Source organism: Rissa tridactyla, chromosome 1, assembly GCF_028500815.1.
Source record: "Rissa tridactyla isolate bRisTri1 chromosome 1, bRisTri1.patW.cur.20221130, whole genome shotgun sequence".
Lineage (NCBI taxonomy): Eukaryota > Metazoa > Chordata > Aves > Charadriiformes > Laridae > Rissa > Rissa tridactyla.
This window is the reverse complement of record NC_071466.1, coordinates 210,747,289-210,766,229: the sequence shown is the minus strand read 5'-3', so window position 1 is coordinate 210,766,229 and position 18,941 is coordinate 210,747,289. Positions and strand designations below refer to the sequence as shown.

At 43.9% G+C, this 18,941-nt stretch overlaps 1 protein-coding gene across 1 annotated transcript in view; it reads left to right on the top strand.

Annotated features, from left to right (window-relative positions):
• ELAPOR2 (endosome-lysosome associated apoptosis and autophagy regulator family member 2) overlaps positions 1-18,941 on the top strand; it is a 108,015-nt gene that overhangs the window by 62,073 nt on the left and 27,001 nt on the right. Inside the window, exons 3-8 of the mRNA XM_054188344.1 lie at positions 9,722-9,917; positions 10,514-10,661; positions 13,172-13,258; positions 15,655-15,760; positions 16,407-16,559; positions 17,637-17,725. Of these exons, the coding sequence (XP_054044319.1) occupies positions 9,722-9,917; positions 10,514-10,661; positions 13,172-13,258; positions 15,655-15,760; positions 16,407-16,559; positions 17,637-17,725 (779 nt within the window). The remainder of the gene's footprint in view (positions 1-9,721; positions 9,918-10,513; positions 10,662-13,171; positions 13,259-15,654; positions 15,761-16,406; positions 16,560-17,636; positions 17,726-18,941) is intronic.

The window sequence follows — 18,941 nt, the reverse complement described above, 5'->3', positions numbered from 1 at the left end:
TCAGAAATGTGCTTCAGTGTGGAGGCGAGGCGTGTGAGCCTGTGCCAAAAGGTAAGCGTGTGAAAAGCTCCGCTGACTTCGGAGAATAGACTGTCCTTAATTACAACGGACTTCACTGGGGCAATGGACTTCACCGGGAGCAAAAATTGTCCTGATTTATTGCTACTGAGCTGTGTTTGTTGAGTTTATTCTAATTTGTGTAATCTGCTCCTAGGATACCGCAGGAGGAGATATGGATCTTCCTGATAATTGCAGTGCAATTCAGACACAATTAGGGCAAAAGGCCTTTTAAAGGCTTGTAGGTTTTATAACAGGTTAGGGCAATTTAAGCGATCTGCAGGCGTTTTAACATGCTGCTTTCATGATGGAAAACTTAAATAGAAGGTTTTGAGTTTGGTGTTCTCTCAGTCTCTGGTAAGATTGGGTATCCAAGCAGGTAAGAAGTGGGTCTGCTCCTAATTCCCTTGAAGTCAGTGTGCATCTGCAAATTTTATAACGTACGGCGTATGCACATATGTATCTGTGTAGATGGGTAATATAAAATGAATGTTATACATCTGGCAAAAACTGCAGGCTTGTCTACAGCCTGCTGACATAGAGTTTACATCTGTTCATTGTCAACTAGATTTCTATTCAGGCAAAGTCTGTGTAGGCTTTGTGCTAAAGAGCTGGTTCTTCCAGCGTTTTATTTAGAATTTTGAAATTTGGCTGGTGAAGACATGAAAACAGCAATGATAAGTTTTAGTAGTTTCTTTGATATTTACATTATTACACATGTGGATGTGAATGTACATACAAATACTCCCATGAGAATGGCGTTATTTATTACACAGTCACATTTATTTATGTTATCTGAAAATAGTTCGTTATGTAATAAAAAAAATATTATTATCAACACAATGTCATTGTCTTCATATATGAACCTATGTAAGAACTAATTTTCATAGGGCTTAAATAAGTTAGAGTTGTGGCCTCTTGAAGCAAACGTGAATCCTAACAAATTATCAGAGAGGCTTTTTCCCTTTTTTTATTTGACATTCACTGAGGTTTATTTTCTGGTCTTATTAATGGGCTTCAAAATGATTGGGATTTCTTTGTTTCAACTAAAGGGAGGAAATACATTGAAATCAGCGTAGCTCTGAGGACTAGGCACGTATCCATTCTCATTTTTCCTCATGGCTTGAAAGCACTGGATCTTGTCTTCATCAACCTTGATGTACTTGTATTTTTTTAATTTTCGATGTCATCCAGACGTTGCTTCTTTGGGTATTCACCGTGGAAGAAACAATGAGGTCAAGCTATTAATGGCTGCGGGTATTTAACTATGTCATTTAGATCTGACATATGCACATAGATATGCTTACATAAGGTGACAGATGCTGTTGGGTATCCTGAGCGATAGGAAAAGTACTATTTTTTATTCAAAAGGTGTATTCTGAAGATCTCCCCTTTCATTCCTCCATTCTTGAGGTTGCTCACTCGAACGGTGTATGCTGATCTCCTCCCTCGTTTTGACTAACACCTTCCCTTCTCCCCTCTCTTTTGAACAGTTGTGTGGCTCTCATGAAGCTGCCAGTCAACATAGGAAAGTCCCATATGGAAGGCTACTCTCTCAAACCTAAGTACCAAGAAAGTGGCTTCTTAATGGAGATAAGTCTGAGAATTTCTTGAAGTGCTATAGATTTGGCCCTTGGCCTGTCATGTATTACCTAGCAATTAAGGATGTCTGACAGAGAAGAACATAATATAACTGTTTCTGCAGTAATCTCTGACATGAACAGCAAGATGTGCAAGAAGTAGATTTCTAAGTCATGGTCTTTATAGGGGCACTTTTGTGTGTACGGCCTGCAGGACTGGGCAACTCATTTTTACCTGAGTGTCTTTTGTATCTATCTCTAGGATAATTTTTATGTCTTTTATGAAAGGAAAAGGAAAGGCTTTTCCACTAGAGCACACAGGAGAAAGGATTAGCACACAGCAGTGGAGGCTGCTCTCAGGAAAACCATGAAACTGAGGAATTAACGCAAGTCTGTCATGTAGCAAAGGTGTTTGGCCAGCAGTGGTGTGCATGGCAGGGTTTGAGAGTCACTACTAAAAGGCTGTGATTTAGCAAAGCACTCAAGCAGATGTTTATTCCTATTCCTCTTAGAGCATGCCTGCTGATGCATGTTCCTAACTCAAGTCAGGTAGGTGAGTCCTATAGATGGTGTTAGGTTTCTCAGCTGGACTGAGGCTCAAGGCTGCGTTTTGCCATGGCATTTCTACCTGGATGTTTTCCTAATGCATATTGTTACCTTGAGAGATACCCCAGTGTTACAAGTAATTTTTCCAGATTTTTTCCTGTGTGCGTGAGCAATACACTGTCTTTGCAGAAAAACGTCCCATTGTTAGCTTTTTGAAGCACAGATTCTTTTAGGTAGATAGTTAAAGAAGAAGAAGAAGAGTTTGCACTGAACCCACAGAGTTTAATTCCTGGAGAAGAGTTACCAGGAGCTGCATGTTGATGTGTGTATTGAGACTTCCAGGAGAAAGGTTGGCCTTAGTATCTTTTGGTGGTTTCTTCACCCTATTTGTGTACACGATGTAATTGCATAGATTAAACACAACTTCCTCTGAGTCAGAGGCTTGTCTTTCAACAGAAAAGCAGATGGCAAGACCTTGAGCTTTGCTGTTGCTTGGTAGAGGGATGAGAGGCAAGCACTGTGTGTTTGTGTGCGTGCAGAGGACATCTCAAATGGCACTAGAAGCCATTTGCACCAACCACTTTGGTTGGTGAGCAATCAAAATGAGCCTGATGGAGTCAGTGGGGCCTGGAGAGCTACTCACTCACCTCGAGGTACGTTTCCTGCCATCTCCAGTGCTGAGCCATTAGGATGGTGGTTGTAACGCTAGCAGCAAATGTGCTTGCTAACCTCTTGGTGATGCCTGACTTCCTCCACTCTACGCCACAATTTCATGAATTTATTGAGTGTTCCCATTCCAAAACCAAACCTTTCAGTGTCCAAATGGTGAAATAAAAGTGATAATAAAAAAGTGCCAGGCCAGCTGGGGAAAACAGTATTGTTCCTGTCAAAGAGATTAACTGGAAAAAGCATTGCTCTATTTTGTAATTTCTTGGATAAAAGGAAAAATTATTTACTCTTAAGAAAAGGGAGGGTCTCTTGCACAGAGGGTAATCTTCCCCAGGTTATATCAGCTTTCAGTGTGATCGCATTACAAGCCTAAACAGGCTTGACAGACTTTTTTTCTTAAATTAAGATTCAGTCTGGTTCCTGGTAACACATTGGGATATAATGACTGAAGAAAACGAGCATCAATTATTCGCAGTCTATTGGAGAAGCCTCATATAAATTATTCAGAGAAGACATTCTGAAGCTGGCTGAGATTATAGGAAACATTAATAATGAAGCAATGATTTCCTCTTGTCCTTTGGCTTTTTTTTTTCTCCTGATCCTGTGTTTTGCTTGGTCCTTGGTTCCATGTTGTGTGGACCCCGATGTCCCAGGGTGTCACTGAACAGATGCCTCTACGTACTCGTCCTTGGCCACATCATCTCCTCCAGCTTTGTGGTATGTGTCTGCTGAACCCAGCAGCTGTTCAGAGGGACAACTGCAGGATGCTGCCAACCTCATATTTCCTTTCTGAGCTATAGTTTTCACCTCTGCCCACAGGAGGCTGAGAAAATTCAGCCCAGACTCTGCCTGGAGGAGATGGCAGCATCTCACCTGAATCCCAAGCAGTGGGGCTTTGGATGAACAACATAGGAATGGAGCAGGGAGAGATGGAAAGCCAGTGTTTGAGATTATTTTTCCTGTGTATTTTCACTGGTTTGAGTAGAATTGCTCCATTGCTACCCCCTTCTAATGTTCTTATACTCTGGCAAAATCCAGTCCTTTGTCTTTTTTGAAATTGTAACGTATTGAGAGACAGGGGGACACAGAAGGATACACATGTATGTGCCCATTCTCAGTGGCAACAGAACAAACAGAAGAGCTGAAATAGTTTTAGGTATCATAAGAAATGTTTGGAGAAAAATGTCTGCTGAGAAGAGTGATAGAGAGTCCAAGTAGTGTATCCAAGTGGTGTGGGATGGGAAGCTAGCTGAGGGAAAGTGTAAGACTGAGTGGCCAGGGCTGCATAACGGAGGAAAACGATTGAATATATTATAGGTTTGGTGTTGGAGGATGCAGGGCATTGAGGCAGCTTTGATTAATCTTCTGGTGAAATCACAAATATTCTGATCCCTCTCACAGTGTGACAGTATCTGAGAGATATTTGACATGAGAAAACACTTCAAAGGAAGGTTTGAGACCTCGGAAGTTGAGCAGTCATATACATGTGAGCATCTACTCTGTTAGTCCAGCTGGGTTCATGACAAGCCTGTCCTGTCCCCCAGCTCAGAAAGTTAAGCAACGTGAGATTGTTAGGGTCAGTTACCAAAAGAGAAATGTGCCAACTAACATTGATCCTAGTCCACCAAAATCACTGGGAAGGCCACAGCTGTGCTAAAAGGCAGAACGTGATCCTGGAGCCTTGCAGTCAAAGGGCAAAAGAGGCAAGCCTGTTTATGGTCTGTTTTGCCCTCTGGAGAGCCGTTTCCGTGTCTGCAAAGTGATTGTAAAGTGCGATCAGATCTGCAGAGTAACCTAGCACAAGCGCTCCTTGGAAGTGGTTACACAATGGGCAGGGCTCCTGTTTCAGGATGCCCCTCATCGGTGGTGCGTCCCAGGAGGGAGGTAAGATACCATTGCTCTCAATTCAAAGAGTTTAAGAGGAGGGGGATTAATTAGATTTGCTCATTTGACCTCACAGACCATTAAAATGCATCCAGTTGGACCAATGCTGAGGCTGATAATTTGTATTTGGCATGAGCTTTTCTTCCATATGGTGTCCAGTTACGGTACGAAGCACTTGAGAGACAACGGGTCCATCACATGCCATGACAGATTGTTCCAGCAATCAGTCATTCTTCCTGTTAAAAATGGGTATGTTATTTCCAATTTGAAATTGTCTCGGTGCACCTTCCAGAAGGTAGTTCTTCTTACACAGTTCTCTGCTTGGTTAGAGAGTCCAGTGGGATCCTGTGTTTTCTCCCCCTGGAGATGCTTGACTTTCAGTCTTCTTTTGATAAACTAAATAGACTAAGCACTTCAGACCTCTCACTGAAAGACGTTATCTCTGATTTTAAAAGCATTTGAAGTCCTTTTCTTTTGCACGGACCTCTTAAAAATGCCGAATCACAACTCTATTCGGTATTTAGAATGATCTTCCTGCCTGTAATACACACGATTCATCCTACACATCTCTACCTCCACCTCTGAATATATCCACAGATCTCACTGGCACCTTTTGCACCTCTTGACAGTGGATGGTGGTTCTGCTCTACACATCTTGAATGGTGGTTCTGCTCTGAGCCCTCTGGCTTGCTGCTCCCCTGATGCATTTCTGCCTTCTGCAGACTTTGAGCGGGCTTGCGCTTGCCAAGAGATCCAAGTCGTTTGTGTTACTTCAGGGTTTATCACTCTGTCAGTCTCTCACACATCAATTTTAATACCGTTCCTTTTCTATTTGCCTGCAGATCATTGATAAAAATGTGGACAGGCATCAGACTCAGTCCCAGGACAGGCAGAGCTGCCCCTTCCTCCCTGCTCAGCGATGGTTTCCCACCGATGTTCCTATCTGAGATCTGTTACTCAGGCAGTTCTTAATCCATGTGCCTTACTGGTATTGTGTGGTACTACCTTGTGCATCAGAATGACATGCAAAACTAAGTTAACTGTATTAGAAACCCTAAGTCTATTACACTCTCTCAGTCACCCTTAGCAAGCAACTTGTAATCCTTTTAAAGAATGAAATGAAGTGTGTTTGACAAGACTTACACAGTGGTTTCGGTGGGTATTAGTATTGTAGCTCTTGTTAATTTTTTATGAAGTGAATCCGGTGTCAGCTTTGTTGCATGTGTGTATGAATCTGTGTGGCTGCCTGTGGCAGAGTCTGTCTAACAGTACTTTACAGCATCTTTTGTGACCAAGACTGGTCACCTGTACAAACCACAACTTTTTTTTTTCCTTCTGCATTTATTTTAAGAAAACTACAGCTGCAAATCACTAATAATTGCATGGGCTTCACTGGAGCTACTGAAGGCATCAGCGTATCCAGCACCACAGTATGTCGTGCTGTTCCTTACTGCATCTGAAAATGTTCTCTCAGTTTTAAAAATGTGGGGCAAGTCATGAAACTTTTTAATGCGTTTCACAGCTTCTTTTCACAGAAAGAAAGATGGCCAAATTCAGTCTTCACAAAGTGCATTGCTCCATGTACGTTGGTGTGTAACACACAACCTGATATTTGAAAGATGTAATAGGAAGATTTGCAGTTGCGAGGGAGAAGAATGGTGATGTCCAAACAGGATGAATAGTGTTGATTCTGGAAAAGATTTTCAGAATTGCCTACATGATTTAGCTGTCTTAGTTCACGTATGGAGTTATTCAATATTCAATATTCAATAGAGATGTTTCCTCTGAAAATTAATTATCCAATCCTTAAACAAATGGGCTCTGGGGTCGAGGGTAGATAGTGTTCAGAAAGGCTACCCCTATGCCAGGAGACTAATTTTCCCTCTGGAATCTGAAGGAACAGGGAGGGTTTGGTGGAGGATGAATTAGAGCGTGTACCTAGAATATATGATTTAGATTCCTGAAACTTAACCTCTTTTGCAGTGATGCTGTCCTTCCTGTTGGCAGCATCTTGCGTGTGTCAGCCCCACAAACACAGCGGTGCTGCAGTAATGTCAACCCTTTCTGTGGACAAGCGGTCGTGGGTCAGGGCTGGATCTGCGCTCAGCTACGTCAGTGGGAGGGAGCAGCCACAAGGGAGGCAAAGCACCAGTGCCCTGGGATGGATCATCTGTCTGTGCCCTGTCCCCACCCTGGCAAGTGCCTCCTGGCCCATCGTGGGGGACATCTGCTCTGCAGGTTCCCTCTGGGCACAGCCGCAACCTGTCCGTCTCCAGCTGGGATGGACTCCTAAATGGATGCTGCTTTGATTAAATAGGGTTTGGCCTGGCTTTTGGCCTCCCCCCTTGCTGGAGGAGCAAGTTGTGCGACACTAGGAGAGGAGACCATCTCTGTGCTCATCACACGCTGGGTTTCCTCCCCATCCCCCTCCAGTCGCTCCCGACCGCTGGGAACGAGACCAAACGATGCATCTGTTCCAATGTCGAAAGTGGTTTGTGTTGCCATTAGCCACGTTCAGCCCCAAATTGAACCTGGCAAGCAGCTGGCATGCTCTGAGCTAGTTTGCTTGCAGATGTGCGTGTTTTGACGAGAAATGCTGCTGCCTCTGAAATATGATTCTTAGAAAAGGGAAAGAAGGTAATTCCCCACCTAAATAAGAAAAAGGCTTTTCTCTCTCCTGGAAGGTGAACAAGAAGTGTGGCAGCCTGCTGATCTCTTATACCCTTTTTTTTTCTCTAAAATGATCAAGTTTCAAGGAGTTGAAAGATATTAGTTCGGTTAAAGCAATAATCTCTGCTCAACCTCACTGCAATGGAAGAGGCTCTGCTGCCTTCTGCGTCTTCGTTATGTCAGCGAATTGCTCGCAGTTACCGACTCCTTATTTGAAATTCACAAATCTGGAACGCGTGGTTAACTAGCGCTCTACATTTCTTGCTATTTAACTTCCTTAAAAAAAAGGTTGAAACTGTTAAAGCACTCAAATATGTCATGAGAGAGCTCGCTTTTTTTGCTTTCTTTCCTGATGCCTTCTCTCTGCACCCTTCAAAAGAAAAAAAAAAAGAAAGCAGGGTTAATTAATAGTGCTAAAGCAGTGAGTCAGGACACCTTTATGCATTTAAGGTGAAAAGCTGTATGATGTGTGGTCTCAGGTCAGACACACAGGGAAGTGCTCGCTACTTTTCTCCATGTCTCTGAAAAAAGCTGTTCTTCTGACCCCAGCTGCCGTTACATCCGATGGCTTGAGCTGAGGCCGCAGAGGTAGCCAGACGAGATGCTAGCCATACCACTCTATCAGGTGCCACCACCTACAGAAAACCACTTGCCCCCACTGAAGGTGGATTTTTCGCCTGTCTGTCAGTGTTTCACAGAAATTCATTGTGGCAGGTTTTACTTGCATATACCCACCCCAGCACCCGTCCCTTCTAGGCTCTTGCCCACTTTCCTTCTTGGCCCATCACCAGCGAGCAATGGGGTTAGAAAAACAGATTTGTTGGCTTGAAGTCCATTGGTTTAAATTCAGAGTATGTTGATATGACCAAGAGGGAAAAATGATCTTTTAGCAGATCTTTCCTTCAAAATGGACCTTTTATCTGCATTCCAGTGTTGCCCATCAAGGACAATGACACAAAGAAATGCTGTGGAATCCGGGTGACCCAGCACAGAAACAGGAGCCTGCACTGCAGTTGGATTCACATGGAAATTGGTGTTACAGAGCCACATCTTTATCAAAGTTCTCACAGTCAAACAAGTTTTTCTGCAGTTAGATAAACATCAGCCTATCTATAAAACCACATATGCTGGGACTTCATCTGGCATCCGCTGTTTTGAGCCAATTTCACCACTTCGGCTAGCAGTCTGATCTCATCCTACAGTTTCTCACACTAGTGAGTTTATTTCTCTCAAAATAAGTGTATGAAATATCTGTCACTGCACAATGTGGCGTGCGTGAAACAGTGAAAAAATCCCATCATTTCTCGGGATGTGAGTTGTGTGCATCACTCTGAATCCTGAAGCCACATAGGAAATATTATGTTCTGCAGAAAGCGCTCATTCGTTTTCCATCCAGGATGTTCAGTCTCAGAGAGGAGGTGGTGCGGTGCAGCGTGGGGCTGGGGGAAAGCGGGATGGTCTGATGTTGAAATGACTGTCTGGGCAGGAGTTATGATTCCCAGCAGGGACACAGGGCTCCATTGGCATACAGGATTTCAGGTTTCCTCTATAGAATGGGAATATTCTTCCCTTAGCAGATAGAGATGTGATCAGACTGGAACAAGGGACGTATAGTTACTTGGAGTAAGTAATTTTAAAGACATCAGTAAAAAAAACACTTTGAGAACATTCCTTTTAAGTTATACTTTGCCTAGTTACATATGTTTAAGTACTGCCTTTGCTCTGCTGGCAACCAGTGCTTATTTTCTCAGCATGCTAATATCACCCCCATCAACGATCCTCATTTACAAGACACAGGCCCATTGGTCATGTTTTCCAAGGCCACCTGGTCTATTGGGCAAGATGTTCAAGGCTTTGTAGGTAGTCCATGTGAGGAGAAATGTTAAAAGGCCCTGCGTTAGGTCTGCAACTCTCAGCTGAGGTTTGTGGTGTTATATTACATTATATATTATATTACATTATATATTACATATTGTATTATATATTATATTGCAGCGTGCTGCTGTGCACTCTTCTTAGCTACCATACAGGTGGGTGATACAAGTCTGCCCTGGCTTTCAGGTGCTGGTGATTTTAATTGAGTTCAAGGTGTAAGAAGTTTCACTTCCATGAAGGTGAAAAACCAGGCACTGGTGAACATCTCAGTTTTGCAGCCAATGTTGGGAATTCAGCTTTTGTGTTCCTGGGGCTGAGACATTCCCATCTGGATCCCTCTAGTGACAGTTCACTCTTAATTAACTAAGCGGCAAAAAACTAATGGAAATTAATTAATATTAGTTTCTCCGTTCATATGGTGGACACGTTTGTCTCCCCAGCTTTCTCCTGTGCCTCTGGTGAATACTTGGAGATGAAGAACCAGGTATGCAGCAAATGTGCAGAGGGGACCTACTCACTGGGCAGCGGGATCAAGTTTGACGAGTGGGATGAGCTGCCGGCAGGATTCTCCAACGTGGCGACGTTCATGGACACGGCGGTTGGCTCGGCTGAGAATAAAGCCGACAGCTGCAACAAGTAAGAAGTTCTGTTTGCATCTGGATTACGCAGCCGTGGGTGAACCTGAGACAGCTCATCAGCGCAAAGCCAGCTTAATGACTCACCTAAGCTCTCCAGAGGGCAACTGGCCCTAGTAATGGCAAACAAGAGTGGCTGGGAAGTGAAATTTTTAGCCATCCCTTTGCTGTCATCATGGTCTCCTTGGGCTCATCAGCAACCTGGAGCTGCTCTTATTTGTACCAGGGTCATTATATAGTAAATGTGTCTAAAAGGTCCTTTCACAGCCTATTTAGAGACCCATGGTGGTTGCAGAAGGCTGTTTCTGGGTATAATTGAAAGTACGTTGGACCTATGGATAATAAACTTCCTGTGTGGGCTGGGTCCTAAATTTCTAGTGCCGTATCTTTTTCCATGAACAGTGTTAATGATAAGTATTATTTTTACATGAAAAATAAATGGGAATCCAGTAATAAGGTTATAAATTCACCGCATTCAGCTACTGTGGGATTCTGGGTTCTTTGTTATAAAGTAACATGTTTTTGTATAGTACTGTAAGAAAAGTCTCCCCAGTGTCTGTGATCTCAGCTGAGGCTTGTTTTGTTTGTGTTCATCAGCTCTTCATGGACACCTCGAGGGAATTACATAGAGTCGAACAGGGATGACTGTACAGTTTCTCTCATCTACGCTGTGCACCTGAAGAAATCCGGTTCTGTCTTCTTTGAATACCAGTATATTGACAACAACATCTTCTTTGAATTTTTTGTAAGGCCTTTTATCTGATGAATCCAACCTTATATTGTAAGAATTCAATCCAGATAAAAACCATCAGAAACAGCTTTTTCCACCCTTTACATTCCCGTATGTCCATAGCTTGTTACTGTTGAACAAGATTAAAAAAAAAATCTTTTTTTTTTCTGCCACTTATCCTGCCTTTTGGGAATTATTTCCAGCTTCAAAACTGAGGCTAAACTAATCCTATCTACCATGTGCTGGTATTTTTCCATTAGGGGTTGTGACTGCCTCTGTTAGTCCAGCCTTTTACAAGGCAGCTCTTGGTGGTAGATGCTTCAGTCTGGGGCTGTTTGACTTGAGATGCCTTTGAAGGGACTTGAAATTTAAAAAAGACTTCTTCCAAGGTGGGCATCCAGAACCTGAGGTGCTCCAAGGCATTAGTACACGGAAACCTTAGCTTTAGTTTTTGGTCAGTTTGGGTTATAGCAATTGAGATGAAAAGAAAAGCAGGAGAAAAGACAAAAGACCATTCTTAAAAAAAAATAATCCAGAGAAAACAGTTCTCCAAAGAGATATAGGAGTAAAAATTCAGATGACTTCCAGTAGGAATTAGGCTTTGAGGACATGTCTACACTGTGAAATGGGGGGGTCATTAGCTCTGAAATGGGAGCAACCTGGCTGGGCTTGCACCATGCCATACCCAAATTACTAAACAATCTGATCAGCAGTGACCAGAATGGGAAAGGCAAAGGAAAACCTTGCTCTGCCCACGTGGATGGACTGGTTGGAGTTCAGGGAGCTGGAGGGTCCCCAGCTGTTTGTGTTGGTTAATGTTTCTTGAAGCTTGGAGAAAAGCGCAAAGGATCCTTATTCTCAGTAGACATGGGAAAGGAAGACGAAAATAACCTGTTGGAGGCACCTTCTTGCTGCTATGTCAGAGCAATAGATTGCTATTGCACTTTGATAACAGACAGTACAGGCAATATTATTTAGCCATTGCAGTTTTATATCAGGCTATTCTGCCTTCTTCATGGGGTGAAAGCAGCAAATATGGTTTCTGCTGCCAGATGAATGTACCAGGATTATGAATCCTAGCTCACATTGCTTGACTGACTGACTGATCTGCTCCCGCAATGGAGCCAATGTATTGTTTCTCTGAGCACTGGCTTTGAAAATGGCTTTTTGATTATTACTTTTATGCATATCCCACTCATTCGCATCCTTAAATTTATCATTCCCTGTTCAAGAAGCAGTGAGTGGTGCAGTCCTTTATACAAATGCTCATGTAAATAATTCCTAGTCAGCCGTGGTATTTCAGAGAAACCATATTTAACACACCTCTAAAAGTCCTTTTTTTTTTTCTCCAACATGTCTTTGTGCTTAAATGTATTTAACAATGACACTTTAGCTCTGGACAGTGGCATTTCAGTGGCAGTGGTTTGCAGGCTGCTGGGAAATGGTGAAGTTTTTGGGCTCTCCAGGCGCAGGTAGTTGCACTGATGGTCTGAGGGTAAGCAAGGAGATGTCGTCAAATGTGAGAAGCAAGCGTGGACACTTCTTGTTATATACCCAGTGCTTCTGCAGCCTGCCCTTCCCAGGCTCTTTTTACATAATGAAGCCCTTTACACCTTGTGAGAAGAGACTATATATTCTTACCTCCTTTTTGCAGATGGGAACTGACGCGTAAAGATGCTGTAGCTCAGGCTGTGCAAGACAGTTTGGGATCTACCTTCTGCTTAGGTGCTTCTTCTCACCTCTTTTCCTCAGTGCTGTTGATCTAGGTGGGAATTAAGTGCACAGATGCTTTGTAGGATGTGGCGTTTGGCGACTTATTTCAGACTTGATGTGGAGCAACTTTGAGGAGGATGCTTGACCCCAGGTCTTCCGAAAGTGTTCAACTGGCCTTTCTCCCTGGTAGAATAAAAGCTGAGTAATTGAACTCGTGCCTCAAAGGGACTTGATACTTTTTTCTTCAAAGACCTGGACAAGGGACAATCATCCTGACCCCTCTGCCAGGGCAGACTCTTCATGGCATGTTGCCTATCCTTGATAACATTACTCTCATCCCTAGTGAAGTCAGGTGGCAGGGAGCCAAAGACAGCAGATATTGGCTGTAGAGAAAGCAGTTTGTCTCGAAGCTTTGGCCTGTCTTCTCCTACCTCCCCTATGACTTAGAAGCCCATGGCCTCTGGATTTCAGAGAACTGGATCTTGCTGGGCTTGGGAGAGCGAGGAGGCAGCCAAGACAAGATGCTCAGCACCTGAGTCTGACCAGATAGCAAGAGGACGAGGCTGAGATCTTTTCCTCCTGCTCTTTTTTTCCTTCTGCATCAGGGGTGGTCATTGGAGGCACTGTTAGCCTGATACCAAGTTTTGAAAGTTGGGGGGCTTTTTTTTTTTGGCGACAAGTAAGACAGCTGCTGTTCTAAATATTTAGACAACAGGAACAAAGCTGAATCTTATCATTCCCTGCCAGCAGTCATTGTGCCGACAGAGAGATGCGTCTGATTGTGGTCATTGATCTCGTGTTTTTATTAACAGATACAAAACGACCAGTGCAAAGAGATGGAGTCCATGGCAGACAAGTGGGTGAAGCTAACAGACAACGGGGAATGGGGCTCTCATTCTGTAAGTGTGCAAAAAATTCCTTCCTGAAGCTTTTTTTTTAATTTATGAATGTCTGTGATTTCCTCTGAGCAGACAGCAAACAAGGGCCAGTTCCTGTGAACTCATTTGAAGAAGCACAGCTTTCCTAGAACTGAGAGCAAAGCCACCGAGGTCTCTGAGGGGCTGATCCCGAAGCAAATGATATAGATGCAAGACTTTGTATTGATTTCCCTGGGCTTTGAATCAAGTGCTTTACGAGGTTAAATAGATTTACGCAAATCCGCATGCCACAGTCACTCTGCATGATTGTAATTGAAATCTTCTGCAACAGTTGTTTGCTCATGAGAGCACGAGATTATTCCCCATTGCTCAGCAGAGCGGCGGGATCAGGACGGGTATTTTACTCTCAAGTGTGTGCAGAAGAGCTGGACTGCACACAGCTGGTGCTCTCTGGTGACGTGCCCGCTTGAAAAGCAAGCTGGCAGCACCAGGGTGGCTCCTGCTGCGCTGATACAAGCATGTCCATGTTGGGAGCAGCAGCCCTTTGGCTGGCCTGTGACCCAGCTGGTTGAGTTTGCCTGGTGCACAGACCACGTGTACACCAACTTATTAGCTCATGGAGATGCCTGGCTTCTGCTACACCATCATACCCTAATTCCCAGAGCCATACCAGCAAAGGCCCAGTATAGGTGATGTTATGCCAGAAGAAAAAGCATTTTAATTGTCATAGACAGCAGCCCATCTCTCTGTTTTCCATGGTCTGCTTATTCTCCTGGAGAAGAAATAGTATTCCTGAGCCAGGTCTGGTTGGCAGTGCCTGTTAGCTCAGGTGCAAGACCTACACAATTCATGTCAAAAGGCAGGAGAGCTGGGTGAGGAGGGGTGAGTGGCACGAGCTGAGAGGTGGATCCAAGGCCAGGGCATTGAATCAGGTGAGCTGAGAGATGGAGACAGTGTCTGCATGGGAGATGGTGGCATCTGAGCCAGGATGTGCAAGTGTCTCCACTGACCATGAAGGTTGCTTGGAAGCCTGGCTGAAGTGCAGACATGCCGGCTAGGCGAGATGAGGGTTCTGGTTCTCCTTGAGGCTTTTGTCTGCATTGCAAATCCTGTCATGGTGGCTTCTCTGAGCACAGTTTTCCAGTTGCTGCAGCCTCTGCTTTCAGCATGCTCGTTCTGCTGCACCAGAGGTGATGTTGGGTATCTCTACACCACACAACGTGATGGTTAGTTCAATAGTTCTGCTGTTAATTCCCAGTTCTGCTGTTACCTGCGGTAACCCAGCTCTCCTCTGGCCCTCTGGATAGTAGGTGTTTGGGGAGTGTGAGATATAATAAGCTGTACCTCCACTTTGGTGAGTTTTTGGATTTTTATCCTGGGTGAACAAAAACTGTGGTCCACCCAGGACTGTACAGCATTGCTGTAAATCTCATTATCCTGGACCTATATGCTGGTAGAGTTTATCCCTCTTTTTGTGTGAAAATATAGCACCTTCAGGCCATTATCACTGTGTTCGCAGTAGGCGTCTTGTACTGGGGTCGTGTATATGGTAGAGCTTTGCAGGCCAGGCAGGGTCTTGGTAAACCACCTGTCTTGAGTAAGTAGAATGATACTGTAGTTACACAGGTGAGTTGAAGGCAGCAAGCGTCAACAGCGCTGCTGAAAGACGTGGTCCTGCCTTCCACCTCCCCCTTATCCCATGGCCGTGGTGCCACCAACCCACCATCCGTCTTCTGCCAGCACAGGGGTTGTGCAGCCGCTTGCTGAGCCACGCAGTGAAGTCAAGTAGGTCAAAGCAGTTGGAAACGGGGTTGTTTTCTGCATTTCATCTGCTGTTCAGTGTCGGGAATGAGCAGGAGGGTTGGGACTACTGCTGGGGACGTTCATCGTTTGTGCCTGGCTTACGGATCATGATGCTGTAGTGTTAGATGCAGGCAGAGCTTGATTTTTAAAGCCTATAAACAAAACGCACTTGTGAGCCTGGATTTTTGAACTCTGGGTCATGTTGGGGTTTCTTTATAAAAGTGTATCTATCTCAAGGCTTTACAAACAAACTGATTGACTGTGTCTGAACATAGAGCTAGAGATAAAAGCTCCTGAGTGCCAGGGGTAGCTGGATAAAGGCAAGAACACTTTTTTTTCCCCAGTTCTGCTTACAACAAGGTCAGAAACAGCTCTTGGTGTTTTTCCATAAAACTGGGGCGTTGAGAAGCTTTTTTATAAAGCGCACTTTGGCACTTCTCAGAGATGTCTTTACAGCCTCTGCCTAGCTGTCTCCCCATTATTCCTGACTCACGAAAAAGCTTAGGAAAAGCCAAGACTGCTGTTGGATGCAAGAAATCTGAGTAATGGAAGTAAGAAATCCAGCAATTTCTTGGTGAGGGAATGTCTGTTGACTGTTATGTGTATTGTTACAGGTAACTCTGAAATCAGGTAGCAATATATTATACTGGAGAACAACAGGGATTCTCATGGGGTCCAAAGTAGTAAAACCAGTTCTGGTGAAAAACATCACAATTGAAGGTAAGTGATATTTGCCTTTTAGGTCTAAATCTCACCCTTTCATCACAGTGTTTGCCAAGTGCCATTTCTCCTGGTGTGCCTACAGCACCAAAGTGGCCTTTTTTAACCCCCCTTGTCCCCTGTCTCCTCCTCTAAAGCGCAGAAACAGAACAGCAAAACTTCACACTGTCAGGGAAAGGCTGAAAAATTTATTTAGCTGGTAAATGATGCCGTCTACTGGAGAAGACTGGCTTAGCAAAGAGAGAGAAAAAGAAATTAACAGGTTTTCTTTAATGTCATATAGAAAGACCATGCTTATTGGTAAGCCTCTCAACAGTGATAAATGAAGAGATATATATCATAACAGTGACAGTTAAATTAATATTTAAATAATTTAATTAATCTGGGATTGTTCTTTTGGTCCTGTTCTAAATGTGATCAAACTTGGAGTGTCACATAAGGTTCTTACATTGGTCAGACTTGCATTGAGAAGCAAAGATTGAAGACCTCAATTATGAGCCAGGAAAGCCAAAGTGTTTAAAGTGAATGGTGAAAGTCTGTGATTCTTAAGCTGTGTTACGCAACTGGCTTGCTTTCCCCCATAAGCAGGTAGGCAGTAGTTATGGAACTCTGTATTTCAGTGCTTTACCTGTGATTTATCTTACAGGAGTTGCATATACGTCTGAATGCTTCGCATGCAAGCCTGGTACCTTCAGTGACAAACCAGGTTCATCTGGGTGCCAGGAGTGTCCGAGAAATACTTATTCGGAGAAAGGAGCTAAAGAGTGCACCAAGTGTAAAGAAGAAATGTATTATGCGGGTACGTAAATCAAATGGGATAGGCAAAACCAGAAGAGTCTGAATACGTAAGGTCATAAGCTGTTTCTGTGTGCAGAAGTGAGAATGGTTTTATCCAACAATTAAGTTTAGTCTCCAGTTGATATGCAAAGGGGAAATGAAGGTGGGGCTTCCCAAAAGCTGCAGAGGGCACTTACAGACATAATGGGCCACACTTGATCTCGGCTATGATCACCTACACTGACATAAAGGGACGGAGATCTTTTCTGACCTCAAAGGGAACAGTTCCTAAGAACAATAACAGTCGTGCTCTGCCCTCTCCTGGTAATTTGTGTTATTGGTTGGCGATGACCAAATTGGCTTCCTCACTGCCTTTAGAGTTGCCAAGTTTCTAGGAATCTCCTTTCCGAATCCTCTCCTGGCCCGTCCCTGCCTCCCCTGAAGTTGTGGTGATCTAGTTGCAAACCGTAGTCCCCAAAGTCCTCTGCGTTCCCAGCTGTGGTTAACTGGTGATCATCAAATAACACAGGCAAAATCCATTCGTCATGGCCAAAACGTCTTCAGTTTTCTTACTTGTAATTGTTTTATGGAAAGTTTTTGAAGAATCAATTATCAGCCATAAAATCTGCTATTACAGATTGTGGCAAATGCTTGGGGACCTGTGCCTGTGCTCATGATGGGAATGGGAATTTTGCAAAAATATCTAGGGAGAGAAAAAACTGGGCCAGTGTTGTAAGGAAGTTTCTAATGGATTAGAGTGTTTTTGTTTCTTATCAAGTGAGAACATATTTCCATCCTTGGCAAACCACACAAATTACTGCTTGAAGGTGAAGGGGTGAGGAGAGGGTTTGGGTGACTCACTGGTTATACTGAATTAATGAATTTCAGGGTGACAGTACAATCATAGCTGGTATTTTCCCTGTTCCTCTGCTTCAGTTCAGGGGAAGGTTCATATAGACTCCATTAAGAGTTTGATTTTTCATTCTTATTTTGTATTTTTCTGCTGACTCATTTTAATCTCCGGATTTTAAGATCACTATGGTTGTTTGCAGGGACCATTTGATAGTTTAACATCCTGTTCCTCACCCTTTCTTTTTAGATGAGGGATCCAGTGCGTGTATAGAGCGTCCTCCATGCACAAACAAAGACTTTTTCCAGATCCATACCCCGTGTGATAAGGAAGGAAAAGTAAGTAGAGCGCATGATACTACTTTCAACCTCATTGTGCTTATTGTGATCTCTTCATTTGAAAACAAGGTAGGGTTTCCAGGAATCTCTTTCCCAATTGGTTTCCCAATTTGCTTCCAGCATTGAATCTCTCTGAGGCTTTGGGCTTGTCCTTTAGCTGGCTTCTCTCCAGCATTCATCATCTGTAAGAATCTGCCAGTCATGGGTCTGCTTAAGGGATCTGCTGTTGTGAAATGCTAAGCTCCTTGCACTTGTGATTAGTCTGACTGGGTCACTGATGCTACCTCCATGCTCATAAAAAAACAGGGTTGGGGCACAGGGTGAAGTACTGTCCCAGAATAAACCCTACTGTTTAGTTGTTGGCAATCTTTCCTGGCATACTTTTGGCTTGTGACAACTTGCCCTGTCCCTGCAAATGCCCAGGCATGATTCAAATGCCACAATGGCACAGGAGCATTGGACATGACCATACCTATTTCAGGTGGAAGAGTGTTTGGCTGTATAGATATGATGTGTATCATGTTCCTTAGTTTTAGGATCAAAGAAGAGCCCGTGATGTGTTGAAATAATGGTATACACATAGCCTGGGAGTATTCATGTACAGCAGCAGAGCTTAGCTGCTAATAGTGTGCTTGCCTCGATGGGATGCCTCGAAACACTTGGACTCTCGGTAGATTGTTTCATCTAGAGATCTTAGATCCACTGGGTCTCTCATAGAGAGACCTGCTGGTAGAGCAGCTTGGCTTTGGAGATCTCCTTCCCTTTGTCCCATCAGTCAAGTGGGGATTTTGGTGGGATTTGGAGAAGGAACTCCTACTTTCTGGAATATGGAGCCCACAGAAGTGTGGACATGTGGTCAGGCCTGTTTTGTCTCTTCTTCGCTTTCCCATCTCTCAGATCCCAATGGGATGGCAAGTAGTCAAAATCCGTAGCACCTATAGTTGCTGGCCTGATATTTGCTGTCAGGATGGAGTATTTTGGAGCCACCTGGTTAGCCAGTTCTAAAATGCAGCTGAGAGTTCGTGTGCTTTACTACTGAAGCATCAGTGAGTTTATCCCCAGAGCTGACAGGCTTTGCAGCCTGGTATTGACTCGCTGCTTCTTGCTCTGCTAACTGCCTGTAATGACTCGAGGAATTAGCAGCAGTGTTTGCTGCTACACCCCCAGGTACAGCTTTAATTGCAGCCTCCTGCAGATTACCATTTGAGTCTCCCTG